The 26,792-nt window shown below is 33.7% G+C and overlaps 1 protein-coding gene across 1 annotated transcript; it reads right to left on the bottom strand.

Annotated features, from left to right (window-relative positions):
• Positions 1 to 1,044: 1,044 nt before the first annotated feature.
• LOC140873496 (uncharacterized) lies at positions 1,045 to 26,476 on the bottom strand. Its single transcript, XM_073276645.1, has 5 exons — positions 26,207 to 26,476; positions 3,792 to 4,458; positions 2,359 to 3,707; positions 1,938 to 2,160; positions 1,045 to 1,307 (listed from the first exon to the last, which is right to left on the bottom strand). Exons 1-5 carry the CDS (start codon positions 26,474 to 26,476, stop codon positions 1,045 to 1,047), a joined length of 2,772 nt encoding a protein of 923 aa, XP_073132746.1.
• Positions 26,477 to 26,792: the final 316 nt, after the last annotated feature.

Raw genomic sequence — 26,792 nt, 5'->3', positions numbered from 1 at the left:
CACACTGAACATAATATCTGGTTGACTTGCACTCAAATACAGCAGACTTCCAATTATGCTTCTGTACAGAGTGTTGTCAATACTGTCAGCAACACTGTCTTTGCACAGTTTTTGATTAGTTCCCACTGGTGTTTTCATATCTCTAACATGATCAGTACAAAACCTCTTTATCAAGTTCTTAACATATTTGCTTTGACACAAAAAGATTTCATCACTCATTTGTTTTACTTGTAAACCTAGAAAGTAATTCAATTCTCCTACCATGCTCATTTCAAAGGTAGCAGTCATGCTTTCAACAAAATCATTCACAAGTTTTTGAGATGAAGCACAGAAAATTACATCATCAACATAGATTTGACTGATAAGAATGTTACCTTGTATTTTTTGAACAAAAAATGTTTTGTCTACCTCACCTCTTGTGAATTCAATGTCAAGCAAATACTCTGTGAGCCTTCCATACCAAGCATAAGGTGCTTGTTTCAATCCATATAAGAACTTCTTCAACTTATAAAGATGATCAAAATGATGTGGATCTTCAAATCCCTTAGGTTGCCTTACATACACTTCTTCATTCAATATTCCATTCAAAAATGCGCTTTTGACATCCATTTGAAAAAAATTCATTTTAATGTGACAAGCAATAGCTAACAATAATCTCACAGATTCTATACGGGCTACAGGTGCGAAGATTTCATCAAAGTTCACCCCCTCAACTTGTGTATACCCTTGAGCTACCAACCTAGCCTTGTTCCTTACAATATTTCCTGATTCATCAGTTTTGTTCTTAAAACTTCACTTTGTTCCAATGATATTACTATGATCAGGTGGTTGAACTAAGATCCACACATCATTCCTAACAAATTGTTCAAGTTCATCATGCATATCATTGACCCAAAATTCATCTTTTAAAGCCTCACCAACATTTTTTTGTTCAATACTAGACACAAAACAAGAATATCTTACCTGAGAGTATGCGGAAGTCATGCACACTAACCCACTCATCTTTCTGTAATCAATCTTTTCCTTTCTTCGGGTTTGCATTCTTCATTGTGCATCTCTTATGATTTGTGAAGTAGGATGATTTTTCTGAATTCTACTTGGTATATCATAATCACCATCTTGTGATGTTTCTTCAGATTCATCCTGATCTTCTGTACTCTGTTCATTCAAATTCAGTGTTGGACTCAGTGTTGTGCTGGGTGATTTTTCAAGTGGGACAACATTATTGACAACACTGGAATCAGTTTGGGAATTGACAATATCCAGCAGATCATCAATATTGTCTTCAATTATTTTTCCTTTCAGATCTGCATAATCATCAAATACCACGTTAATAGATTCAATGATAGTTCTAGTTCTCAAGTTAAACATACGATAAGATCTACTATTTAAAACATATCCAAGAAATAAACACTTATCGCTTTTTTAATCAAACTTAGCCAACTGCACCCTGTCATTCAAAACATAACATATGCATCCAAAAACATGAAAATATTTAAGATTAGACCTCTTTCCCATGAGTATTTCATAGGACGTCATAGTAAAACATTTTCTTAAATAGACCCTATTAGATATATGGCATGCAGTATTTAAAGCCTCAGCCCAAAATCTTTTTGTAATATTTTTCGAGCTTAACATAACCCTTGCCATCTCTTGGAGGGTTCTATTTTTCCTTTCGGCAATGCCATTCTGCTGAGGTGTCTTGGGTGCTAAATATTCATGTGATATACCTTCCTTTTCACAAAATTGATCAAACAAAGAGTTTTTAAATTCCTTACCATGGTCGGTTCGAATACTGATAACCTTCAAAGAATGCAAGTTAGTAATCTGTTTTATCAATTTCTTGAAAGCATCGAAAGTCTCAGACTTTTTTTTAAAAAAAATTACCCATGAGTATCTTGAAAAGTCATCAACACACACAAATGAATACCTCTTACCTCCATAGCTTTCAACCTCAATTGGTCCCATCAAATCCATGTGTAGGAGTTCAAGACATCGTGTTGTCCCACAATGTTGTAACACTGGATAGCACATACGAGTTTTCTTACCTTTTTGACAATCTACACACACATATGGAACTCCAGTCGTAAAATTTGGCATTCCACGTACATCGACATACTGGCTAAGTTTCTTCAGTGCTTTGAAATTGGCATGACCCAACTTTTGATGCCATAAATTCAAATCATCAACCTTGGTGAATTTGCAAGCAATTTCCTCTCCAAGTTGATAACAGTTGTCCGATGATCTAGACCTTGTCAAAACACATGAATTACTCTTATAAAAAACTTGACACAAATTCTTTTCAAATTTAACATAAAGATCATCATCACAAAGTTGACTAATGCTAATAAGATTGACATTTAATCCTTCAACATGTAGAACATTGTGAAGCTTAGGCAGTCCTTCTACATTCAAGGTGCCTTTTCCAACAATCTTTCCATTGGCTCCTCCTCCATATGTCACTTTTCCTTTATCCTGTTCTTCATAGTCAGAAAGATACTTCTTCAATCCTGTCATGTGGCGTGAACTGCCACTGTCTAAGTACCAATGACCTGCAACATTAATTTTCAAGGAAGTATAAACAACATTACTACTGGATTTCGCTTTTGGTACCCAAACCTTTTTCTCAGTATTTTTCCTTCTGGCAGTGTTCTGGTTCAGTGTTGGCAACACTGATGATAGCTCTTGCCTGGAATTCCAGTACATATAGTCATACCTGAGTTTAAAACAATAATGCTTGATGTGACCTTGCTTGTGACAGTAATGACAAACAAACCTACGCTTCCTTTGCTTTTTCCTCTGAACAGGAGCTTGTGCCTTCAATGGAATTGGTTTTTCCTTTGGAATTGTAATTGGAACAATAGCAGAGTTGCTGTTCTCTTTGACAAAAACTGTTTGTGACGACTCCCCTACTTCAAACTTGCTGTTTTGAAAGCCTAGACCAACTCTATCATCTTTTCCCAACATCAGAATTGAATCTAGCTTGGTCTTTCTTGAATTAAACTTTGCGAGAGTTACATTGGCTTTTCCAAGCTCTTCTTTGACCTTGCATAGTTCTAAATCCTTCTTGCTCAGAACAACTTCTAGTCTAGCCATTGAATCTTTCAGTTCACTTTTCTCCTTTGTTAAAGCAGAATTTGACTTGTTCCTTACTATCCAATCATTATACAATTCTTCATACATCTTCTGAGAATTATCCCAAGAAAGTTCTACTTCATCAGCTTCCTGATTTGAGTCTCCAGAAACAGATGCATTCAGACAGAATAATTTTTGGGCAGTGTTGTGGCCAAGTGTTGTGACACCTGTGATAACACTGTTTTTCTTCTGCAGCACCAGAACTGAAAGAGCATTGTGAGTCTCTTCTTCTCCTTGTTCTGTACCTTCCTCATCTTCATCATCACTTAGGGACGCACACATTCCTTTGCGAAGTCTGGTTGGGCACTCATTAGCATAGTGACCAAAACCTGTGCACTCATGACACTTCACAAACTCAAATCTTTTTGAGATAGTTAGTGTTTTTCCTTCTTTTTGAAAGTGATTTTGACTCTTTGAAGGAATGGTAGTTTGTTCTGGTCCGCAAATCCTCAATAGTTTTCCAATAGCAGGAGCATTCAAAACTTTGGGCTTCTGACCAGGTTTCTTTGAATCTCTCATCCTTTTCAAGTAGGTACCAAATTGTTTGGTAATAAAGGCAATAGAATCATCTCCTAAGTCAGACTAATTGACTCCCTATGTTAGATCAACAAAATCATGATATGAGTCGTTAGAAACTTGAAGTGCAATAGACTTACCTTTGTCTTTTTTTCCAAAATTCATCTCCAACTCATAGGTTCGAAGTGAACTCATCAATTCATCCAAGCCCTGAATTGATGTGTCTTTTGATTCATCAATTGCAAAAATCTTCATTTGAAATCTTTCAGGCAGTGATCTCAACACTTTGCTCACTAAACGTTCATTCGAAATAGCATCACCAAGATCAATTGCCTCGTTCTCGATCTTCCTCAATCGTCGTTCATAATCATCGATTGTGTCATTTTCTTCCATTCTCAGATTTTCAAACGGAGTAGTGAGAATCCTTCTTTTGGTTCGACGCACACTGACGGATCCTTCACAGTGCATTTGAAGTTTTTCCCAGGCGTGTTTAGCACAAACACAATTAGTGACCAGTGAAAAAATATTAGAATCAAGAGAAGTAAATATAGCATTAAGGGCTTTGTTATTCATATTTGAAGCAGCAATTTCATCGGCATTCCATTCCGTCTCTGGTTTGCATGGAAAGTCTCCTTCTCCATCAGTTTTCCTTGGTGGATTCCAGCCTTGTAGTACACGTTGCCATGCCTTTTCATCAATCGATTTGATGTAGACACGCATCCTGACTTTCCAGATAGCATAGTTGGATCCATCCAAGATTGGAGGACGTTGAGCAGTTCCTGAATAAGGTATCTCCATTGTGATGTCCTGTCAAACACAAAACAGAATCACACTTAGTATCGTCAAGTGAATGTCTCTGATGCCACTTGTTAGGTTTGGACAGTCTAAAATCAAATAAATACCAGAAATAACGTTTTGAGTGTGTGTTATCTTTCAGTGTTGTCAACACTTCACGATAACACTATGCAACAGAATAATTAACTAACAGTAAAAGTAAATAACAACACATATAATTATGCACAAGTATCAAGTACTTGTGCGATGCCTCATGGCGAAATATTCACTAGAAAAATAAAATCAGTTTACAAAAACCAACTAGTGATTGTTTTATGAAAAATTACTTTTCTCAACAGATTGAGAAAATAAACGACTTCCTAAAAACTAGTAAGAACTAGAATAATAAACCAATAGGAAGTACTAAGCCGAAAAATAAAAACCAAAGAAACACTTTCTGAACAATACTTCACTCGTGTGTTCTTCAGTGTTTCCAACACTACTCGGCAACACAACGTAGCAGTAGTATCTCTTCAAAAATTCTTCAATGATCGATCTTCAATACTCTAGAATTTCTGCAACACTTTCTTTATGTATTTTGCTCTCTACGTTTCACTCTCTTGATCTTTCTATCTCATTCATTCTTCTGATCGGTCTATGCACTCCTATATAGATCTTTGATTTTGTTTCCATAAATAAGAACCTACATATCAAGAAAACAAATATCATCATATATCAAATATTTCGTAACAGAAATCATATAGTTACCAATTTAAAACTTGTTCTAAGAAAGGCAAAACTATAAATATGGAAATTGAATGCAATAAGGAAATAATTTAAAAGACATGTGTACGACAAGATCTTTCATTAGATAGTGTAAATATAAATAGCATTTTCAAGTGAAAAATATAATATTTATATTAATGCTACATATCGAGAGGTTTTATAAATCTAAGATAATATATATTTTGTATCTTTCATTTAATACAGGGAAAATTGTAATTTTTATTTTGTCTATTTACAATTTTTAGTCTCACACTAACAAATTTAGAAAACAATATTTTGGCGTTAGGTCAAAGTTTTATGTTTTTGAGGTTACAATAAATATTTTTGTGCTCGGGTTGAAACGTTTTGACCTGCCAACAACTATCCTTGCTCATGGTTGACACATGAATCAAACACCCACACCCTTTGTGTTTGCATATACCTCTAAACCGCAACTTATCATTTTTCACAAAAATAACTGTCATTCCGTTACTAATGCAGTGACTTTTAATGACAAATTTTTTGCCACTTTTCTGGAGCTAAAGATCATTCCAAGATTTAGCTCAGGATTTTTTTTCATCCTTAACACGGGATCAAACATGACATATTTGTTGAAATCTTCATCATTTGAACCCACTTGACAATTCAGTTTGTCATAATTATCAACACAATCTTCTTCACCTTCTTCATTTTTGTATCTTAGACAATACAATACTAAGAATTTCATCATCACTTTGACCCTTTGAAGATTCAATTCCACGATTATTAAAATCGCCAATTATCATATCTTCTTCACAATTATAATCATCGTCGTAGAATTCATCTTCATCCCCACAATTCTCATCATCACCCTCATTACTAACATTTAGATTTAAATTTCCATCATCGGCCTCAACATTAACATTATTAAATTTGCATCGTTTTTTATAAATATTTTCACCTCATTGTCACTTGGGATGTGATATTTAATCCAAAAAGATCTATATCAGATGTCAAATATCTTTCCTTGGTTAAATCAACCCCAAATTTGTGTCAAAATCTAATATTATCTTTCTCTTGAAAACCAAGTTTCATGGCAAAACCCCTCAATCGAACCATACTTAATTTAGTGAAATCCACATAGTCAAAATATTCATTACATCCACCAATATATTCTTTACACTTGCGCATAGTTTTCATTGCTCCACCATAATACATCTTAATGGTAATACAAAGTGGTTATCCAATAAAGCCTACAAATACAAAATTGAAATTGTAAGGCTATGAAAATGGAAAATTCAAAAAAAAAAATAATAATAAAGCATCGTAGACGATTGAGTATGCACAATAGCATAGAATGGGGTGGACGTCAAGAATAATTTATTTCGTTTAGCCATCGACACTAACTACAATGAAAATAATATGCTGTAATTTTCTTCATTGTTGCGTCGTCGAGGAACCCACGATGCGTCGAATATGTTACTGCAATGGTGGCCACTGAGCTCGAATTAGGTGATGAGTCTGCATCGTTGTTTCAATTTGGGGAGGAAGTTTCTTCATCCATCTTGCCTTTTAATTTGAGGAGGATATTAGTGCTTTTGGATTTTTTTTTTTTTGGGAAAGTTGGGAAGTTTAAATTAATTTTTGAGGGTTTTCGTCAAATTCAAATAGGTGGGTTAACAGTGAGACTTAATTGAGCCAACTTAAAAAACATGAGATACTAAATTGACGCATCTCAAATTGGAGGGATGACAAAGGGAACATGTTGAAACAATAGGGATGGTTTAATGCATTACCCCTTGAATTGCTTTCAATTTTGTAAATAGCAACTATTTTTTATATATGCAAATTCTCAATTTAAATCATTAGTAACAATTAGCCTAGTTTTGTAATCTTCAAAACATAATTTTTGAGATATGTTAATGCATTAAAATATTAATCTCATAACCGAGATTTATATGTGTATAAGGCGTAACAAAAGGTGTAAATTGTTTTTAATTAAAAGAAAATATTTGTGTTAGAGATTGAAATTTCTGTGTGCACGATTTAGAAGTCCCGGTTATTGTGGTGTAAATTCAATCGCTATTACTTATATGTGAATCTGAATGGAGACCAAAATGATCTTCATTTAAGTTTTTGCACATAATTTTCAGTGAAGATCACTGTCCAATTAACTATGCATGAATGCATTTTAAGTATTAATTAGATTAGATTATTTTGAATTTTTTTTTTGTAGGATACTTTTACTAAAGAGTTTTTCTAACCAAGGGGAGCTGTGTCTCTGTTCTTGATTTTTGTTTTCTTATATGTATTTTGATTAGCCATAGGTTTACCCTGCAATCATTCCTGTCGAAAATAAGAAAGTTATTGGTTCCTTCGACCCTACCCATGGAGTAATACCTCATGGGTGGTGTGGAAGCACATGATTGATCCAATCATGTGGGACACATATAAAAAATGTGTGGCCCACATAATTTAGACCAATCACAACACGCCACACCATACATGGGGTATACCCCATGGGTAGGTTCGAAATTTCCGTGTTGCCTGTTACATATTCAATATTTTGAACTTTCTTTGTGGCAGCATATTTGGTAACGCCTAATAATAACCATATATAATATTTTATAATTAGTTTGATTTATTTTTAAATAAAAGTAATATCATAGTTATAAAAATTATCGAATGACTAAACTATAATTTGAAATGTCGAAATAGGATAATTTTTTTTTTGTGACGTGGGAACCCGCATCCGCTACCTTTCGGTGCGCTCTGGGTAAACCCCCGAACTAACGCAATAGTCTGCAAACTACGCTAGTCAGATAAACCACAATGGGCAAACCCTGTGTGACAGGCTAGTCCAAGAAAGTGTTGGCAAGGGGAATCGAACTCCTGATCTTTGGCCAAGAGTTCACCTGCTCCACCAACATGGACACCCCCTTAGGGGCGAAATAAAATAATTTTGATAAACACAATATGGTGTCTAATAGGTAGTATATATAATGGGCTTTTTTATTAAAATAATATAAAAATAAAAAATAAATATAAAATTATAGCATTTTTGAAAAAGTTTATCATTCTATTGCAATCCGGGACTTACTGTCCCGGATTTGCCAGGCTTTCTGCCATATTTGCAAAATGACAATTTATATATATATATATATATATATATATTTATTTATTTATTTATTTATTTATTTATTTTGTATCGGTTGTATGATTTTGTATCCGAAAAAAATCACTTTTTTTTTTGTTAAAAAAATTACATAAATTTAATTTTTCGTTTAAAATTTTAAATTTGTAGTTAATTTAAATAATATAATATATACGTGTTTCAAACTAATAATCGAGATAATAGATTACCAAATCAAAATATAATCACACTTAGATAATAGTTGATATTTAATTTGAAACTAGTATTTCGATGCACGCATTGCGTGCTCGTACATTAAATTTTTTTAACGAAAAAAATAAATAATAAATTGTAAAAATAATAAAAATATAATATTTTTCTAAACAAATATTCAAAAATATATATATATCTTATAAAATGAGTGTCATTTTTGTAAATAAAATAATATTAAATGTCACAAAATGAGCTTTTAATGGCTTAAAAGGAGGAAACCGTATAAAATGACTATTTTGTCCAATAATTTTGGTTTTATTGAAAATTAAGTTATGAGATAATGATAATTTCAAATCAAGTTTCACTAATTAATTGAAAGTTTGTTAATTAGAAGGTTTCTAATTTAATAAGATAGAAAAATAATTGTACTTAAATTGTTAATATTTTATTTTTGATTTTATATATAATAATAAAATTTATATTTATTTTTTGATTATATTTATTGTTTACTTAATTCAGACGGATTCTATTTTTGTAAATTTAATTATGAAAAATGGTTGGTTTAACATGTCTTGTTTCAATCGATTAATTTGGTTAACGGGTCATTTATTGGCCAAAAATAACAATTATAAAAATTTGATCTGTCTCAAATTACTATAATTTCAAACACCTGCATTAATTTTATAATATTTATATTAGTTTTTTTTAAGTCCTATTTTATTTCACTAAAAACAACATATTGTATATAAATCAAAATACATACAACACGGTCGGCTTATTTCTTTTATTTATAATAACAATGAATTTTTATAAAAATATTATATAAAAAAACAACAAATTTTCAAAGTCCGTAAATTTAAAATTATATGTGTTTTTTATATCATAAATAGAGGATAATTAACATCATTTTCTTAATTTTAATCTTAATTATTATCACAATAAATGTAGCACAATATCATTTAATCAATTTTTCTTATATCCAAAAAATTAACTAATTGCTCAATTATATTAAAATTTTTACTTCACAAACACACGCAGTTGAAAGATAATTATCGTAATTTTTTTAACAAAAAAGCTGGCTTGTTTCAGTTACAACCAATACAAAATAAATAAATAAATAAATAAATATATATATATATATATATATAAATTGGCATTCTGTCAATATGGCAAAAAGCCTGGCAACTCCGGAAGATTGAGTTCCGGATTGCAATAGAATGATAAACTTTTTCAAAATGCTATAATTTTATATTTATATTTATTTTTATATTATTTTAATAAAAAGCCTGTATATATAATGGCTATTAAATCAATCAAATCCTAAACTCATATTTTTTTATGTAAAAATAATAGAAAATACAAATATTTGTATATTATCTTGACGAGTAACACTCTTGTGAGACGGTCTCATCCGTGAAACGGGTCAATTCTACCCATATTTATAATAATAAGTAATACTTTTGACATAAATTGTAATACTTTTTAATGGATAACCCATATAAAAGACTCGTCTCATAAATATGACCTTTGAGACCGTCTCATAGAAGTTTTTGCCTATCTTGACATATTTATTTTGATTACAAATCTTTCAAATATAATTAAGAAAGATAGTCATATAAATTTATTATTTTTGACATATATATCTTAATCATAAGTTTTTAAAATCTAAGTAAATAAAATCATCTAAAAATTTATAGCAAATATATAGATGTTTCGAGGAAGAAGCTATCTATTTTCTGAGAAAAAAACGCTTAGAGAATAGAAAACCTCAATACTCTTTTTGTATATTTGTCCGGTGCCGATTATTTGTTGTAGATTTTTCAGTTGTGGTTTGCAGCAAAATCCATAGTCATTGCGATAAAGTTTGGCAATCCATCGACGATTATGACGTTCGGTAAACTCTTTTTCAAGCATTTTAATTTCATTCCGTGTAGGAATTTTTTTTTTTTTTTAATATATAAATCAAAGGAAGTAGTCTATTGTCCCTAAAATTGCTAGAGGAGTCGAATTAAAACTTGTAATTTTTCTATGCTACCTCGGTGGATCTTTATTTATTTTAAAGCTATTTGCTTCACACCTGATACCGGAAAAGGAAATCACCTCAACTCATAGATGACCCTAAGGTAAATATCAATCCTTAACTAACCAAAATCGTTCGGTGGCTCAGCTCGGGAGCTCGGCCAAGCTCCCCCATCATAATTCCCAGCTCGGATCGGGAGCTCGGGAGCTCGGCCAAGCTCCCCCACCATAATTCCTAGCTAGGGTCGGGAGATCGGCTCGGGAGCTCGGCTAAGCTCCCCCACAATAATTCATAACTCAGTAGTTTGGGAGCTCAGTTCTGATTAGATATCAGTAGGGAGTTAGCTTGATAGATTGGTTTGGAAACCTCAATAAGCTAATTAAGGTGTTAGGATCAGTTGTTTTGGGTGAGCTCGGGGTTCACGTCAGCTCATACATTAATATACATGTTAGTCTTTGTAGGGCAGTTCAGCTCAGATTAAGCATATCGTTGTTTCATTTGTTAGACAAGATTCGAGAGAGATCTCAGCCTAAATATTCGGGATCGTGATCCCGAGATTCTCGGGTTCTTGATAATGAAGGTAAGCGCTAAATCCGGAGCCCTTTCCTATAAATATCAGGTTCATTTTCATTATTTAGATCCGATTTTTCACTCGTATACACACACCACTCTCTATATTTCGCTATCCTAGCATTTGACTTCAGAGTCGGAGGGGATACGCCGGAGCACCTTCCGGCCCCCTCTAACACTCTCGTTCATGGTTTCAGGTCAGCAACGGTTTATCTTTTATTGGAGGAGTTTCATCAGCTCATCCAAGAGGATCACTAAATTGAGGTACATCAACACACTTTTTGTTTCTCGATCCGATCTGGTTTGGGAGACTCTTATAATAATAGTTTACTCAACCACTTGATATAGGTTTGGTTTCTCAGAGCATTGAAATTCTAATAATATATGTTGAAATTTTTTCCGAATTTATTATTTAAAGTATTTGATTGTTTGTTAAGCAATTTCATCAAGTACTAGCTAGCTAATTATTATTATTATCATTGTCGTAAAATTAAAATACATCATACTAATTCACACAAATATTTTTATATTAGGGATGTTGCCTTGTCTCCTTCGACATCGGTTGAGAAACAACACAAACAGAACCCTCTACTTGAGACAGCAGAACCAGGGACGTAACTAAGATTTTTCTTCAAGGGGCTAAATTTTAGGTACAAAAAAATTATAGACATTGAATATTCTAATCTATTATATATATATATATATATATATATATATATATGTTTGTATAATTAAATTAACTCTCTAAATTTATATATCATTTAGTTTTTCATAAGTTTTTATTTTTATTAAATATCAATATCATAATAATGATAAAAAAATCTAACTTTTATTATATTAGCTCCCCTAAACTTGGGATAATTCCTAAATATATCCCTCTAGTTTCGCTAACGGGCCAATTATATCCCTTTTGTTTTTCTTGCCCTGAAAATATCCCTTAATAATTAAAAAGTGTCTCGAACATGTCCTTGAAACTAAATAATACCTATTTTGCCCTTTATTTCCCAATTTAAAATTATGCATATGCCCATCATGCTTTCGTAAGATTAATTAAAATTAAATACCTCTTTGACCATAGTGTCATCGGGTCATACCTGCCGATTTTTACGAAGTGCTCCTCACACCTCAACCACGCAGTCCCAACAGATGGTTTCTGCACAAGCTCCTTCAACGACACCCAGCACAGCCTTAATTCGTTTTCTACCTTAAGGCGTACGGTATATAATATTAATTATAAAAAAAGAGCATGAATGAACAAGAGACTAAGGAAATTTATTCAGACAACATATTATTACATAAATCAACCTCCTTTGAAGAGGAGGAGATAACTAGTTTAGCTACTCATAGTAGCCTTGTTTTTGAAATACATAAAAGTAAAACTGAATACAAACTTAGAAAGAGAAATATTACAATGTTTTATTTTGTAAGAAAACTGAAGGGAATGATCGATGTCTTCAGCTTCCTTAAGAGCCTGTATTTATAGCTGAAGTTCCACTCGTTTCACCGAGAAACTTCAGGGAATCTTACAGTTGTCTTGAATTCTTTATGCCATTATTGAAGGCATCTTTCGCTAGTGGGCAAGTCACATGCCTGATGACATCTTTTACTAGTGGAGGAATCACATGCTTGACTTTTCCTTTTGGATTTATTCTCATCACATGACTTCTTTATTGTTGTCGGGGCATCTTTTGCTTTTGCAGTGGGCCCCTAGGAAAACGCGGTTTTGGTGGTCCCTGTCCACCTTTGCTTGTCTCGGAAAAATCCTTACGATCCGTTCGGGGTTTGAAGGTTTTTCCGAATTCTGGCTCCTTTTGGTTTGGACATTCTGGGCAGATATTCTCTGACCATCTTCCGATGTGAGCCATGTTACAGAATTTTCGGCGAGTTTCTTTACTCCCCGGCAGCTTGTTATTCCACAAAAAGTTCCTCTTATTTTCAAAGAGTTCTTCCGCAAAAGCCGTAGTTTTTCCTGTCATTGTGTTTAACAGGAATGATCCATTCACAGAATTATGATAAAAATTTGAATGGAAATTTGACCTTGTCCATCTCGGTGAGACAAACCCAAATACCTCATGCCCTTCTGGTTGAGATTTTATTTTCTCCAAAAGTGGATACTAATGGTATCTCTTCCGATATAGGATCCTTGATAAATTTTTGATTATTTATGTCAGGTCTCCTTAGCTTGATGAAATGAAAGAGCTCATGTGATCCTTTCCCTATTGGTTCTGGAGCTGCACTAAAGAAGTATAGCTCGAGCACATCTCCTCTGGACAAATGATCATTATTTGCCCATGTTTCTTGGACTGCTTCCTGAATCCATTTTGGTAGCTGTGATATTTCCTGGAAGCTTGGTGAAGTTGTATAAACTGAGGCCAAAGCCCCAAATTCATACCATAGTTTTACATCCTTAGGGTTGGCATTGTTTTTTAGCCAAACCCTTGGATATATTCCTGCAACATCAACCCTGCAAGTGATTGGGTTAATTTCACTTCTTGTATTTAATTTCTCCCATCTTTGTTGATAAACCTGAAACGGAGAAATGACAGCTGGGTTAGTATCAATCTTAGCTTTGCCCTTGTCAGTGTTGGGCCTAAGATTGATCTCTTCTTCTTTTACCCCAGAGGCGGAGGGTTGACTTGATGAGTTTTCCTCATCGATTGTTGCTTTGTCTAGATCATCAAAAGTTGATGATAGATTAGCGCTTGTTTCTTGATTTACAACCGGTGGCTGTATTTCTTGCTCTTGTAAAACCAATGGTTTTAACATTTCTTATTTCTGAGAAACCAATGGTCTCTCTATGGCCAGCATAATTGGTCCTTGAATAGCAGCCCATAATTGAGTTTGAGCTTGCATACATCCTGTGATTCGATTGGATACTTTGATCCGATCAGCTTGTTGTAACCTGCCCGCCATATCAGCACTTATGACAAGCTGGTTGAACTCGGTTTGAAGCAGCCCAAGGTGTTTCCTGAGATGCCTCTGTATTTTCATGATGGAATCTACGTCACTGCCTTCCATCTCTTGTTAAGAAATCTGCAAGAATATTTTCATGAGATTTAATAATAACAATATCAAAAATATAATTTTGACATAAAGCTTGCCATCTTAATAACCTAGCTTTCTCAGGTTTAGATTCAATCTTATTTTTTAAGAAAGCTTTTACCTGAGTGTTATCAACTTTCAAAGTAAATTTTTTAGCAAGTAAAAATAATGGCCATTTTTCGAAAGCCCTTTTAACTGCATAAAATTCCTTCTCGTTGATATGCCATCTGATAGCCTCGGATTCTGAAAAAAGACCGCTACAATATTTGCATGGTATTTCTCCATCTGGAGTGATTTTAGTAAGCACTGCTGCCCACCATTCGTCACTAGCATCTGTAAATAGCACCAGATCATCTTCATCCACGGGTATAGCCATTTTTGGGAGATTCTTACATATCTCCTTTAATTGGTTCACCCCTTTAGTATGGTCATCGGTCCATATAAACCTTGCATCCTTTTTTAACAAATGACTGAACACCTTTCTGTACATTGCCAGATTGTTTATGAACATTCCTGCAAAATTAACTACTCCTAGAAAACTTTGGAGTTGTTTTACATCTTTGAGTTTATCTGGAAAATTCTTTACCTTTTTCACAATATGGGGTTGTAAAATTATTCCAGTTTCATCAATCTCAATTCCAAGGAATTCAATTTTCCTTGTTTCTATGACCACTTTCTTTTCAGATAAAACCAGTCCTTCTTGTTTACAAATTTTAGAGAAAATCTCTAAATGTTTAACATGTTCATCTATATTTTTTGATGCTATAAGAATATCATCAATATAAACAAACATGAAGTTGAAATAATCCTTAAAAATATTATCCATCTTTCTTTGAAATATTTGGGGTGCATTAGCCAATCCCATAGGCATAACTTCCCAAATATAATGTCCTTGTGGTGTAGAGAAGGCTGTAAATTTCTTACTGCCTTCTTCCATTCGAATCTGGTAAAATCCAGACTTACAATCAAATTTTGAGAACACTCTAGCATTTCGTACACAACTAATTAGATGTTCTCTACTGGGTATGAAGTACCCATCAAACTCCAGGATTTTATTAATACCTTGGTAATTAATAACTAATCTGGGTTTCCCTCTTTTTATTTTACCATGATTCCTGACCAGAAAACCTGGGCTGCTATATGGTGAAACTCCTTCCTTGATTAGACCAAGGTCCAAATGTTCCTTGATAATCATTCTCATATCCCTTTGATCTGTTATGTTCATTGGGATAGGCTTATATCTACCGAATTCATACTCTTTACCTTCCTTTAGAGTAAGACTGGCTTTGAGTTGATTTCTATCCCACCATTCCAAATGATGCTCGTTGTAACTTTCTTTGAGCCTCTTTTTGACATCTTCAAGGGATACCTTATCTTCTAACTCTATATCTCTGTGATTAAGAGTTACCTTGAGAAGCTCCATATCCTCCGTTTGGAGTTTTTGTTCTGTTGTTATTTTCAACATGGTTTCTCCAAACCTTCTTGGGTCTTTCTCCAAACCTTCTTGTTGTCCTTTATCACCACGCTGGCTGCGAAATATGATCGGCAATTGTCGATAGAAAGAAACCTTGAGTCGTTGAACGATAATTTTATGATCACAAATTGTAGTGAACATAAGTCTTCTTGACTCATTGTCTTGTGTGTACTTCTTAAACATTTGTAAGAAGTTATTTCCTAACAGGATATCGGCTCCTGTATCATGGAAATAGATTGGAGGTGTCTTTACCTTGTACCAAGGTGTTTGACCTGCTCCTCCCATAAGGATCTCTGCTTGTTTTATTCCTTTGCAAAGAATTAAAATTCTTCGAGAAATCTCGTCCATCAATTTTTGGCAATTCTTCTTCCCATTCTTCAGGAAAAACTCCTCTTTTTGCTGTACAAATTCCTGCTCCTGAGTCAATATAAGCTGCAAAGTATTCAGCCTTATATTTTTCATACAACATCCCAATCGGAATGTATATGGAGAAAGGACTTGTTGTCATCTTTTAAAGGGATTACTAAATGGCCCTGCCATTTTTAACAGACTGTGTTGTAACTCAGTAATCCTCTTAAGCCTATTCACCTTTAGTTTTTCTAAGGCTTCAGAAGGTAGAGTATGGTTACTCATTTCCACTTTTTCAATGCGTTCCAGTAAATCATGTTCATGACTTACTAATCTCAACAGTTGCTTCTTCCTTTGTTTGTAAACAGAGTTTTCGAATCTGATTAAGGGATTGTTCCTTATCCAATTCTCTTGGTTTTCCATCTCGTACAATTCTTATTAAATCCTCCAAGTCTTTTCTTTTGTCATAAACTCTATTCCTTTTTCAAGGCGTTTCCATGGTTTATGGTCCTCCAAAAACTCTAGGCCAAGAATGAGTTGATCCACTTCTTTTCCTGGAATTCAACAGATTTTAACTTCCAATTCTCCAATATTTATTAGTCCTTGGTAAGTTCCTGTTACCTGCTGCTCTAAATAGTAAATCGAGTTACAAGAAAATTGGTTCCGATGACTTGTAATTTCGAATACTATCTTGACTTCTTTCCATCCTTCTGGAGATCTAAGTTTTCCTATTATTGAAAACTCCTTTTCTTCTAGTGGAATTTCCTGAATAGGAGATTTTTCCCACCTTCGACTTGTCATTCGGTCACCTTGAAAAGATAACCTTCGGGGTTCTATTTTAAGATCTCTGTATAGAACCGGTTTATCTTGTATTTGAATGTCTGTTTCTTGAATTAAAGGAAACTCGATTCTTTCCGGGTATATTTCTTGAGCAACTTTCCCAAAGATTTCTGGAATTTCAATAAACTCATTTCTAATGAATAATTCGGAATGCTGAGTATTAGAAAGAGCATATGAAATTTGATAAGTAATAGAATATGGTCTATTACCTTCCTTCATTAATCTTTTTTCCTTGAAGTTTTGATGCAACGTCAAGGCTCGACTAAAGTCTCTGTCAGCTAAATTGTAGGCTATTCTTGGATAAATAACTCCTACAATTTTCCCTGCACATAGATTTCCTGAGATCGTACCCAGAACAGCATCTTGGATATTCCCCATTCTTTTATCACATACTACGATATCTATGGGTGAATCTATTCCTTCTTTAAAAGTTGCCTTGATCATTATTTGGATTGCTCCAATATGAATCCAAGACATCGTTCTTGCTACCTCACTTTTTAGCTTCTGTAATTCCTCTCTTACTTCTTCAAAAGGAATTAACTGCATCTCTATTTGATTACTTGTTAACTCCATAGGGATTGCCATTTCCCTTCTGGATACTTTGTAAATCAAATGATGTCTTCTTTGTCTAAGCCCGAGGTTGCCTAAGACTCTTTCTACTTGTCCTGCTGAAAATCCTTGGTACTTTTGTAACGTTGGATTTTCTCTCATAATCCTTTGGACCATATTATGAGATATCGTGGTTTGGCTAAAGAATCCAGCCAAACTTTCATGTGTTTCATGCCAAAACACTTCCTCTTTATTCTTATTCTGATTCTGATTCATCCTCGGAATCTTCTTAACTAAACAATATCTCTTCTTCGTATATGCTTTCATCTGAGGGGATATCCTCAAATTGATATACTTGGACTAGATCTTGAAAGAAAACCGCATCATCCATATCTGGTGTTGCTTCAAAGAGTTTAACTCCTTTTTTCTCGTTTTTCGGACAATTCGTAGATATATGTCCTCTTGCTCCACATGTCCAGCAGTTGCAATCCTTGAAGCTTTCACTTGCTCTTGTATGAGTTCTTCTGAAAGTTCTTCTTGATGGTGTTCTTCCCCTGCTTTGTGATGAGTTTGTTGCTGGGGGTGTTCTTGTAGGTCCACTTCTTCTACCTGATCTATAAGATCTGGCCTTTTGTTTGGACCAAAATGTTCTTGGTTTCCAAGAACTTCTCATTCTTTTATTATAGGGATTATTTCTGAATTTCTTTCTTTTAAATCCCTGTGATCTGTTTCCAATGATTGTTGGAATATCATTTTCTCTACAACATAAAGGTGTACGTTTATCTATACCCCTTATTTTCTTGTAGTTCTTCTGTAATGCTGCCATATGGCACCATTCTGCCAATTTTTCTTTTAGAAAAGAGGCGCGTCTTGCCAACGTATCAAGATTTCCTGGCACGTATTCTTTAATCAGCATTTCTCTCCAGGGACTTGGCATTTTTGCGAAAAATAGCTGAATAGCTATATTTTTCTCGACTCCCGAATTCCATCTGTATTTAGTGAATAACATAATTTATTCATCAACTAAACAGATATCATGTAATTCGAGGCTATACAGAGCTTGAGTATATCTTCTCTTTTTCTCTGTATCTTGATTATTAAAATAGTCTATCCCTATGAATTGTGCTTTAAATAGGGTGGCCATTCTTCCTCCAATCTCGCTGAGTGATTCTCCTGCTAAGATTGATTCCTTAGTTTCTGGCATAGTCATCTCCCATTCGATCTTAACAGATCCCATTAGACTCATTTCTAGAAGTTTAATGAATCCTTCTTTATTGAGATCTAATGTCCCTGCTGCAATTCTCATAGCTGATGTCCAGTCATCTATGAGATCTTCTCTGTTTTTAAAGTCCAGAACATCCAGGTTTAACATAACCCCATAAGGATGTATCGGGTCTAAAACAGTTTTTCCATAAGGAGTGTGATGTATTGGTATCCTACTCCTTGATCTAGTTCCTGCTGGATGTGAATTTTCTCCAACATGGAACTCACTATGTGGTTCTTCTGTTTTAACCACATATCTAGGGGGATTCCTTGTGGGTTATCCAATGAGTGGTTCACCCTCAGGGGAATTCATTTTTAGATCTACTACTTTGAGATTCACAAAAGAATCCGCAAGATCTTGTAGATCCTCGAGATTTAATCTTTCTAAAGTAGTCATCAGATAGTGTTTTTCTCTGATATTGCTTTTATAAGATTAATCATCATCTCATCATCAGTTAAAGGTTTTTGAACCATTTTGGTTTTACCTTTCTGATGTAACAGAGGCTCGGTACCAAATGAGAGAGGTAACCTTCCTCCTGTATTTCCCTTTCTAGAACCAATTTTTTTTTTCTAGATTTATGATTTTGGTTTGAAGATCCTTTAGAGTTACAAGAATTTCTTCTTGTTTCTTAAGGATTTCTCCAATCTGTCGAGGTATTTCATACAACTGATTGCTGTAATATTGTACCGTCTTTTTAATTTCTCTAAGATCTTCGAAGAGTTTAGAGGAATCTGGTGTAATCTCTAAAAATTGAGAATTAGAAATCATATTTCTTAATCTCTTCAGAGAGTATAAAAAACCTAAGTTTCTTTTGTAAAGAATCTATTTTAAATAGATTCACTTGTTTATGAGATTTCATATAAATGAAATTCTCCTGGTTCAAACTCCTGTTTGAAACCATGGTTTGTTGAAAATCTCTTCCTCAACAAAGAAAAGTATGATTTAATGAATAATATAAAGTCTGAATAAAATTACATAGGCTCTGATACCATTTTGTGAGCCAAAGGGAAATTTTTATACAAAGTATTAATATAAGGGTAGTATAGAGAATTTTTTAGTTTGGAGGACATATCAGGGAACCTTTTTAGTTTTGGGGGACATTTCAGGGAACTTTTTCATAAAAAGAGGGACGTAATTGGCCTCGAAAAATGTGTTAGTATATTTTTGGGAAAGTTAGAAAACTTTAGGGGCATAGTCAATAATTATCCCCCTAAACTTAATAGAGAATATTATATTATATCATTACACAAATTTTTTTAAAAAAATAAAGCATTTTCCATTTGAAATCTAATATACGGATGATAATTGTCTAATATTTTTTAATTAATTATCTTTATAATATAATTTATTATTAGTATAATATAATTGAAATTTCTCAAACTCCATTTGTAAAGTTAGTTAGTCCAAACCAAAGTTAAAATAGCCCAAAATAGAAAAAATATGTTTGATAGAACCCAAAACAAAAAATATTATTAGTCTATATCAAACATTGAAAGAGCCCAAAATAAATTTTTTTTGAAAGAGCCCAAAAAGAAAAAAAAAACATTATATTGGACCTTAAAAATATACACATATATATTAGTATATGGGCTAAGGGTGGGGGCTAGACTGGGCTACTGTTGGTCCGTCCTTGAGCAGAACATGTTTGGCAATTGCATCCATGAGACACGGCTTGATCCAGACATCAAGATAGACAACTTTCCAGCTGCTAGATACCATTATAAGAATCGCAGTTCTTGCACCCTATCTTTGATTGTTATTTTTGTGGGCGAATACCAGTCATTTGGTGGCCTCTATCCGGCCTCTGCATTTTATTAATTATGTTGAGCTCATCTTTGAGATCGATGAGGGAAACAACACGTTTATCGTGTCTGGAATTCAAGCACAGTCGACCGATTACTTTTCCTTTCTGCATGTCTCTCATTCCCTTGCTCTCTCTACTTTTTTTCCTCAGAATTTAGTTGCTTTACACATTCTACATTAGTAACATTACTATATGTTCTTAATTGCAAGGTACATCTCTTTGGTCAAAACACTCAAACATGTACTGTACCATGTCAAAAATGACCATCCTATTTGTGGAACTACATTATAAAAAGGTACTATGAAACATCTCCAGCAAGTATCTCAGAATTTATTAGTATTGACTATTGTTACTTGCACAAAATTTCACTAACAATTACATCTATATATACAAATTCCTTCGTAGCTACCGTTTGGATAAACTAATTAATTCCTTTTGGGAATTTGGTAGAGATTACAGAGGCAGGCAAAGGGACATTGTTAAAATCAGCGGATTCAAGGTTGTAAAAACTAAAAACAAAGGAAATCTCCTTCCCGGCCAGGTGCGAAAAATATTCATGCATGCTCTGTTTTCTAATATTCCCTTCTCAAACTAAATTAAAAACAAAAATAAAAACAGCAGTGACATGCCTTTGTTGTTTATTATATATAACTTGTGTAGGAAACGATGATCATTTATGTAATGATTAACTACGATGGGGAGAAGAAGAATAATGAGGAAGCCGGGTTTATATGGTCGAGCGGGGCTCATGCCAAATGGAAAGCTATATCCGTTGATGTGAATAATTTGATCCTAGATGGAGTGGCCGATCAAATTGCAGCACTCTTGGTTTGAATGGAATCGAAACCAAACTTACGTTCACTCATTATTTGCCAGAGCGCTAAATTCCACATCCCGACTATATTCCACATCCCAATTGCATTATCCAAGACTCACAACGTTTGAATTCATGTTTAACTCTGTCCCCATCTCTTTGCCATGCCATACCCATGCTGCACGTAAAGATTGTCAAGACCAACAACGATCAAGTATGTGGAAAATAAAAATATCAACAAAGATGTTAGCAAGGGACAATATAATTATTATTATTATTATATATATTTCTTTTTTTAGATGTCTAATAATAATGACTTTGTTATAAATTTAGTAGAAAAAGATGCGAGAATAAAAGACAAGAGAGAATATAATAGAAAAAGATGAGTATCTAATATATGGACTAAACACCTCTATTTATAGGGTGGGGAGATTAGTGTAGAAAAGGAAAATTATAATCAAATCAATCAAATAAATTACATCTATATATAACACCCCCCCCCCCCCCTAGATGATTGATGGAGAGTCCAATGTTGCCTCGTTAAAACCTTGTCAGTAAAACCCAGTGGGAAAGACCTGAACGAAAAAAAAAAAGAGTACAACAATTGATACTCCCCCTGATTTCAATCACCGAATATTTTTAATTGATGCATCCCTATCTTTTGCACCAATTTCTTGAATGTTGATGTCGGTAATGCCTTTGTGAATAAATAAACTACATTGTCACTTGAACAGATTTGTTGGACATTAATATCACATTTCTGTTGAAGTTTGTGCGTGTAGAAAAACTTTGGTGAAATGTGTTTCGTTCGATCGCCTTTGATATACCCTCCTTTTAGTTGTGCAATGCAAGCAACATTGTCTTAAAAAATAGTCGTAGGGCTATCTTTCGTTGTTGGTAGTCCGCATGATTCTTGAATATGTTGAGTTATAGATCTCAACCATATACATTCTCGACTTGCTTCATACATTGAAATGATCTCAGAGTGATTTGATGATGTCGCTGTCAAAGTTTGCTTTGTTGACTTCCATGAAATAGATGTGTCCCCTCGTGTAAATACATAACCCGTTTGGGATTTGGCTTTATGCGGATATGAAAGATAGTCTGCATCTGCATATCCTATTAAAGAGAAATTTGATTTTTTTGAATAAAATAATCTCATGTCAGTTGTATCACGAAGGTAACGAAATATATGTTTTACACCATTCCAATGTCTTCGGGTTGGAGAAAAACTATATCTTGCTAGAAGGTTGACAGAAAATGCTATATCTGGTCGAGTACAATTTGCAAGGTATGACAATTCACCAATTGCACTAAGATATGGTACTTCAGGACCAATGATATTTTCTCCATATTCAAGTGGATGAAAAGGATATTTATTAGTGTCAAGTGATCGTACGACCATTGGTGATGCTAATGGATGTGATTTGTCCATGTAAAAGTGTTTTAATATTTTCTCTGTGTATGAAGATTGATGAACAAATATTCCTTCTGATAAATGTTTGATTTGCAATCTGAGACAAAAATTTGTTTTTTCCAAATCTTTCATCTCAAATACACTTTTTAAATAATTGGCAGTTTTAGTGAGCTTTTCGGGAGTTCCTATAAGATTTAGATCATCGAAATATACTGCCACGATTGCAAAACTCTCATCCGTCTTTTTTGTAAAAACACATGGGCAAATAGCATTATTTGTGTAACCTTCTTGTAGTAAATATTTGCTAAGGCGATTGTACCACATTCGCCCATATTGTTTTAATCCATATAATGATTTTTGCAATTTAATTGAGAACATGGTCTTGGGATTTGTATCACTTGATTCTGATGGTTTAAATCATTCAGGGATTTTCATGTATATGTCGCTATTAAGTGAACCATATAAAATATGCAGTGACCACATCAATAAGTCGCATATCTAAATTTTCTGATACAGCCAAACTAATCAAGAATCGAAAAGGGGTGGTATCCATCACAGGTGAATATGTTTCCTCGTAATCGATTCCAGGTCTTTGAGAAAAACCTTGGGCTACAAGTCTGGCTTTGTATCTTTTACAATTTCGCCATTTTCATTTTTTTTCGTAAAAACACCCATTTGTATCCTACAGGGATTACATTTTTGGGTGTTTGAACTACGGGTCCAAACACTTTACGTTTTTCTAGAGAATCTAATTCAGCTTGTATAACTTCCTTCCATTTTGGCCAATCATTTCTTTGTTGACAATCTTTAACAGATTGTGATTTGGGATCATCAATACCTTGCATGTTATCGAGATTCATGTTAAGTGCGAACACATTATCGATGTTCGTATTTTTGCGATCCCATATTTTACGAGATATCAAATAATTTGTTGAAGTCTCAATATTTTCATGTGGTTGTGATTCTTCATGGATCACGTTATCCACATCTGTTTCATTTTGATGTAAGGTTTCTTCTTCTATAGTTTTCAAACCTTGTTTTTCTTGTACCTTTCTTTTTCTGGGTACTGTATCCTTTGAACCAATCGGTCGGCCAAGCTTCTGGCGTATTTTAGATTTATTTGTGGGTAAAGTATTTGTATTAACAAAAGCATCAGGTAATTGATTTGCAGTTCTTTGCAAGTGAATGATTCTTTCAACTTCTTGCTCACAATGATTGTTTCTGGGATCGTAATGAGATAATGTTTTCTCATTCCAAAAGATTTTTTTGTTGTTCTTCAGGATACAATTTTGCTCCACCCAATGTTGGAAAATTTGTTTCATCAAAATGGCAATCTGCAAATCTTGCAGTAAACAAGTCGCCTGTTAAGGGTTCCAAATATCTAATGATAGACGGTGACTCATATCCCACATAAATTCCAAGTCTACGTTGGGGACCCATTTGGTTCGTTGTGTAGGTGGGATAGGTACTTGTACCGCACAACCAAATACTCTAATGTGAGAAACTTCAGGTTATTGACCATATGCAAGTTGCAATGGTGAATATTGGTGGTAATTATTTGGTCTTACACGAATCAATGATACAGCGTGTATGATATCATGACCCCAAGCTCAAGATGGCAGTTTTGTTTTCATGAGTAGCGGTCTTGAAATTAATTGCAGTCGCTTAATAAAGGATTCTACAAGACCATTTTGTGTATGGACATGGGCTACTGAATGCTCGACCAAAGTACCTATTGACATACAAAAGTCATCAAATGCTTGTGATTTAAATTCAGCAGCATTATCAAGGCGAATTGCCTTAATTGAGTGGTCAGGGAATTGAGCTCGTAGTTTAATCATTTGCCCAAGTAGCTTTGCAAAAGCTATATTTCGAGTTGTAAGAAAACTAACATGTGACCACCTAGTTGATGCATCAATCAATACAATAAAGTATCAAAATGAACCACATGATAGGTGTATAGGCCCACAAATATCCCCATGAATTCTTTCCAAGAATGTTGGAATTTCAACATCAATCTTCGTTGGAGAAGGTCTTATAATTAGTTTACCTTGTGAACAAGCCACACATGAAAAGTCACCATTTAGGAGAACCTTTTGATTCTTTAAGGGATGTCCACGCAAATTATCTATTATTCTTCGCATCATTGAACTCTCAGGGTGACCAAGTTGGTCGTGTCATAATATGAAAGTTTTCTTGTCAACAAACTCTTGTGTGTGACTTTATTTGCCTCAATTTCCTTTATTATTGTGCAATACATCCCAAAAGAGAGTGCATGTAATTTTTCTTTTATATGTTTTTTACCACATATCATAGATGTAATACAAAGGTATTCAACCTTGTTTACATTCTATGTTTCTATATGATATCCATTTCTGCGGATATCTTTAAATCTAAGCAAATTTTTACTGAATTTGCTAGCGTAGAGTGCATTTTTAATATATAAAATTGTCTCATTTGGCAAAATTATTTTTGCCTTTCCATGAACTTCAATAATTTTTGATGCACACGATATTGTTATAACATTATTTTCAGCTAATGTTAATTCCAAAAAATACCTTTTACTTTGAAGGATGGTGTGAGTTGTACCACTATCGGCTAGACATATGTCTTGGTATTCTCCCATTAATCTAAAAAAAATGCATAATAGATTAAGTTACAACTTCAATATTCATAATAAGGAAATTATATTAAATAAAGTTCTCAAATAATTAACCAATATTACAACTGAAAATAAAATTATACTGAATAAAACCAAAACCAAAAAAGCAAATCTGACTATTATAGAAAAACAACATAGATAACCAAAGACACTAATCTTAGAGACACGAAAGCATTAAAGGCAGAACTTGATCACTCTATTTTTTCTAGCACACCACCCCCAATCAAATGATCAATATTCCCGTCTGGTTGTGAAAAAAAATCAGAGACATCCAAGTGAGTTATATCAACAGGGCCATCATCATCAGCAAAATTTGTCTCTATTTTTCCCTTTTCTTTGATCGAATTTTGGTAGAGATCCACAAGATGTTCTGGAGTACGACAGGTACGAGACCAATGCCCTTTCGTTCCGCATTTGAAACACTTATCTTCATACTCCTTCACGTTTCTCCTTTTTATTCTTCATTATTCGGTTTCCACTGCTGGTGGTTTGTTTTTTTGTCTCTTTCCATCATGTTGCTGGTAATTTTTGTTTTGACCATGGACACGCCCACGCCCCCATCCTCATCTAATATGGGGATTTTGAGTTGAGTTGGCATTCACTTCAGGGAATGATATTTCATTTACTTCAGAAAATGTTGTAGAGCCAGTTGGGCGTAATTGATGATTTTTCAATAATAATTCAGTGTTTTGTTCAGCAACTAGTAGACAGAAAATAAGCTCAGAGTACTTTTTAAATCCACGCTCACGATATTGCTGCTGCAGGAGCACATTTGAAGCATGGAAGGTGGAGAAAGTTTTTTCAAGTAGATCTTGATCAGAAATATTTTTTCCACAAAGTTTGATCTTTGAAAAAATCTTGAATAATGCGGAGTTATAATTGCTTACAGATTTGAAATCTTGTAGGCGAAGATGGATCCACTCATAACGGGTTCTTGGGAGAACTACACTTCTCTGATGGTCAAACCTTTCTTTAAGATTTTTCCAAAGTTCTTGTGGGGTCTTCACGGTGAGATACTCAGCTTTCAATCCATCATCGAGATAGGGGCAAAGAAAAATAAGAGATTTTGCAAGATCCTGCGGGGATTCATTATTTTCTTCTTTTATTGTGTTTCCAAGATCCTTAGAAACAAGATGAACCTCAGCATCCAAATCCATGACAAATAGTTTTTTTCAATGATGTCAAAAGCTTCAAATTCAAGTTTTGTAATGTTTTCCATTGCGATTGTTAAAAAAAACAAACGAATTTAAGGATAATAATAAATTTATATATATATATATATATATATATATATATATATATATAACAAGTTGAATATATACGTGTAGAAAAATGTACAAAATAAATAAATAAGTTATTTACTAATTTATTAAACAATGTTATAAAATTAGTTAACAAATAATTATATATACGTGCAATATATATATATATATATATATATATATATATATATATAATTATGATAACAAGCAT

Source organism: Henckelia pumila, chromosome 1 (genome assembly GCF_033568475.1).
Source record: "Henckelia pumila isolate YLH828 chromosome 1, ASM3356847v2, whole genome shotgun sequence".
Lineage (NCBI taxonomy): Eukaryota > Viridiplantae > Streptophyta > Magnoliopsida > Lamiales > Gesneriaceae > Henckelia > Henckelia pumila.
This window is presented reverse-complemented; position numbering and strand designations above follow the sequence as displayed.

What these genes read in the sequence shown, in the direction of transcription:
- LOC140873496 (XM_073276645.1), bottom strand. Translation starts at nt 26,476, where the DNA reads ATGGATTTGGATGCTGAGGTTCATCTTGTTTCTAAGGATCTTGGAAAC. An exon ending in GCCTACAAGATTTCAAATCT is followed by an intron (nt 4,459 to 26,206) that starts GTAAGCAATTAT and finishes TGTGTTTGACAG; the next exon opens with GACATCACAATGGAGATACC. An exon ending in TGAGGTTGAAAGCTATGGAG is followed by an intron (nt 1,308 to 1,937) that starts GTAAGAGGTATT and finishes ATGATTATGCAG; the next exon opens with ATCTGAAAGGAAAAATAATT.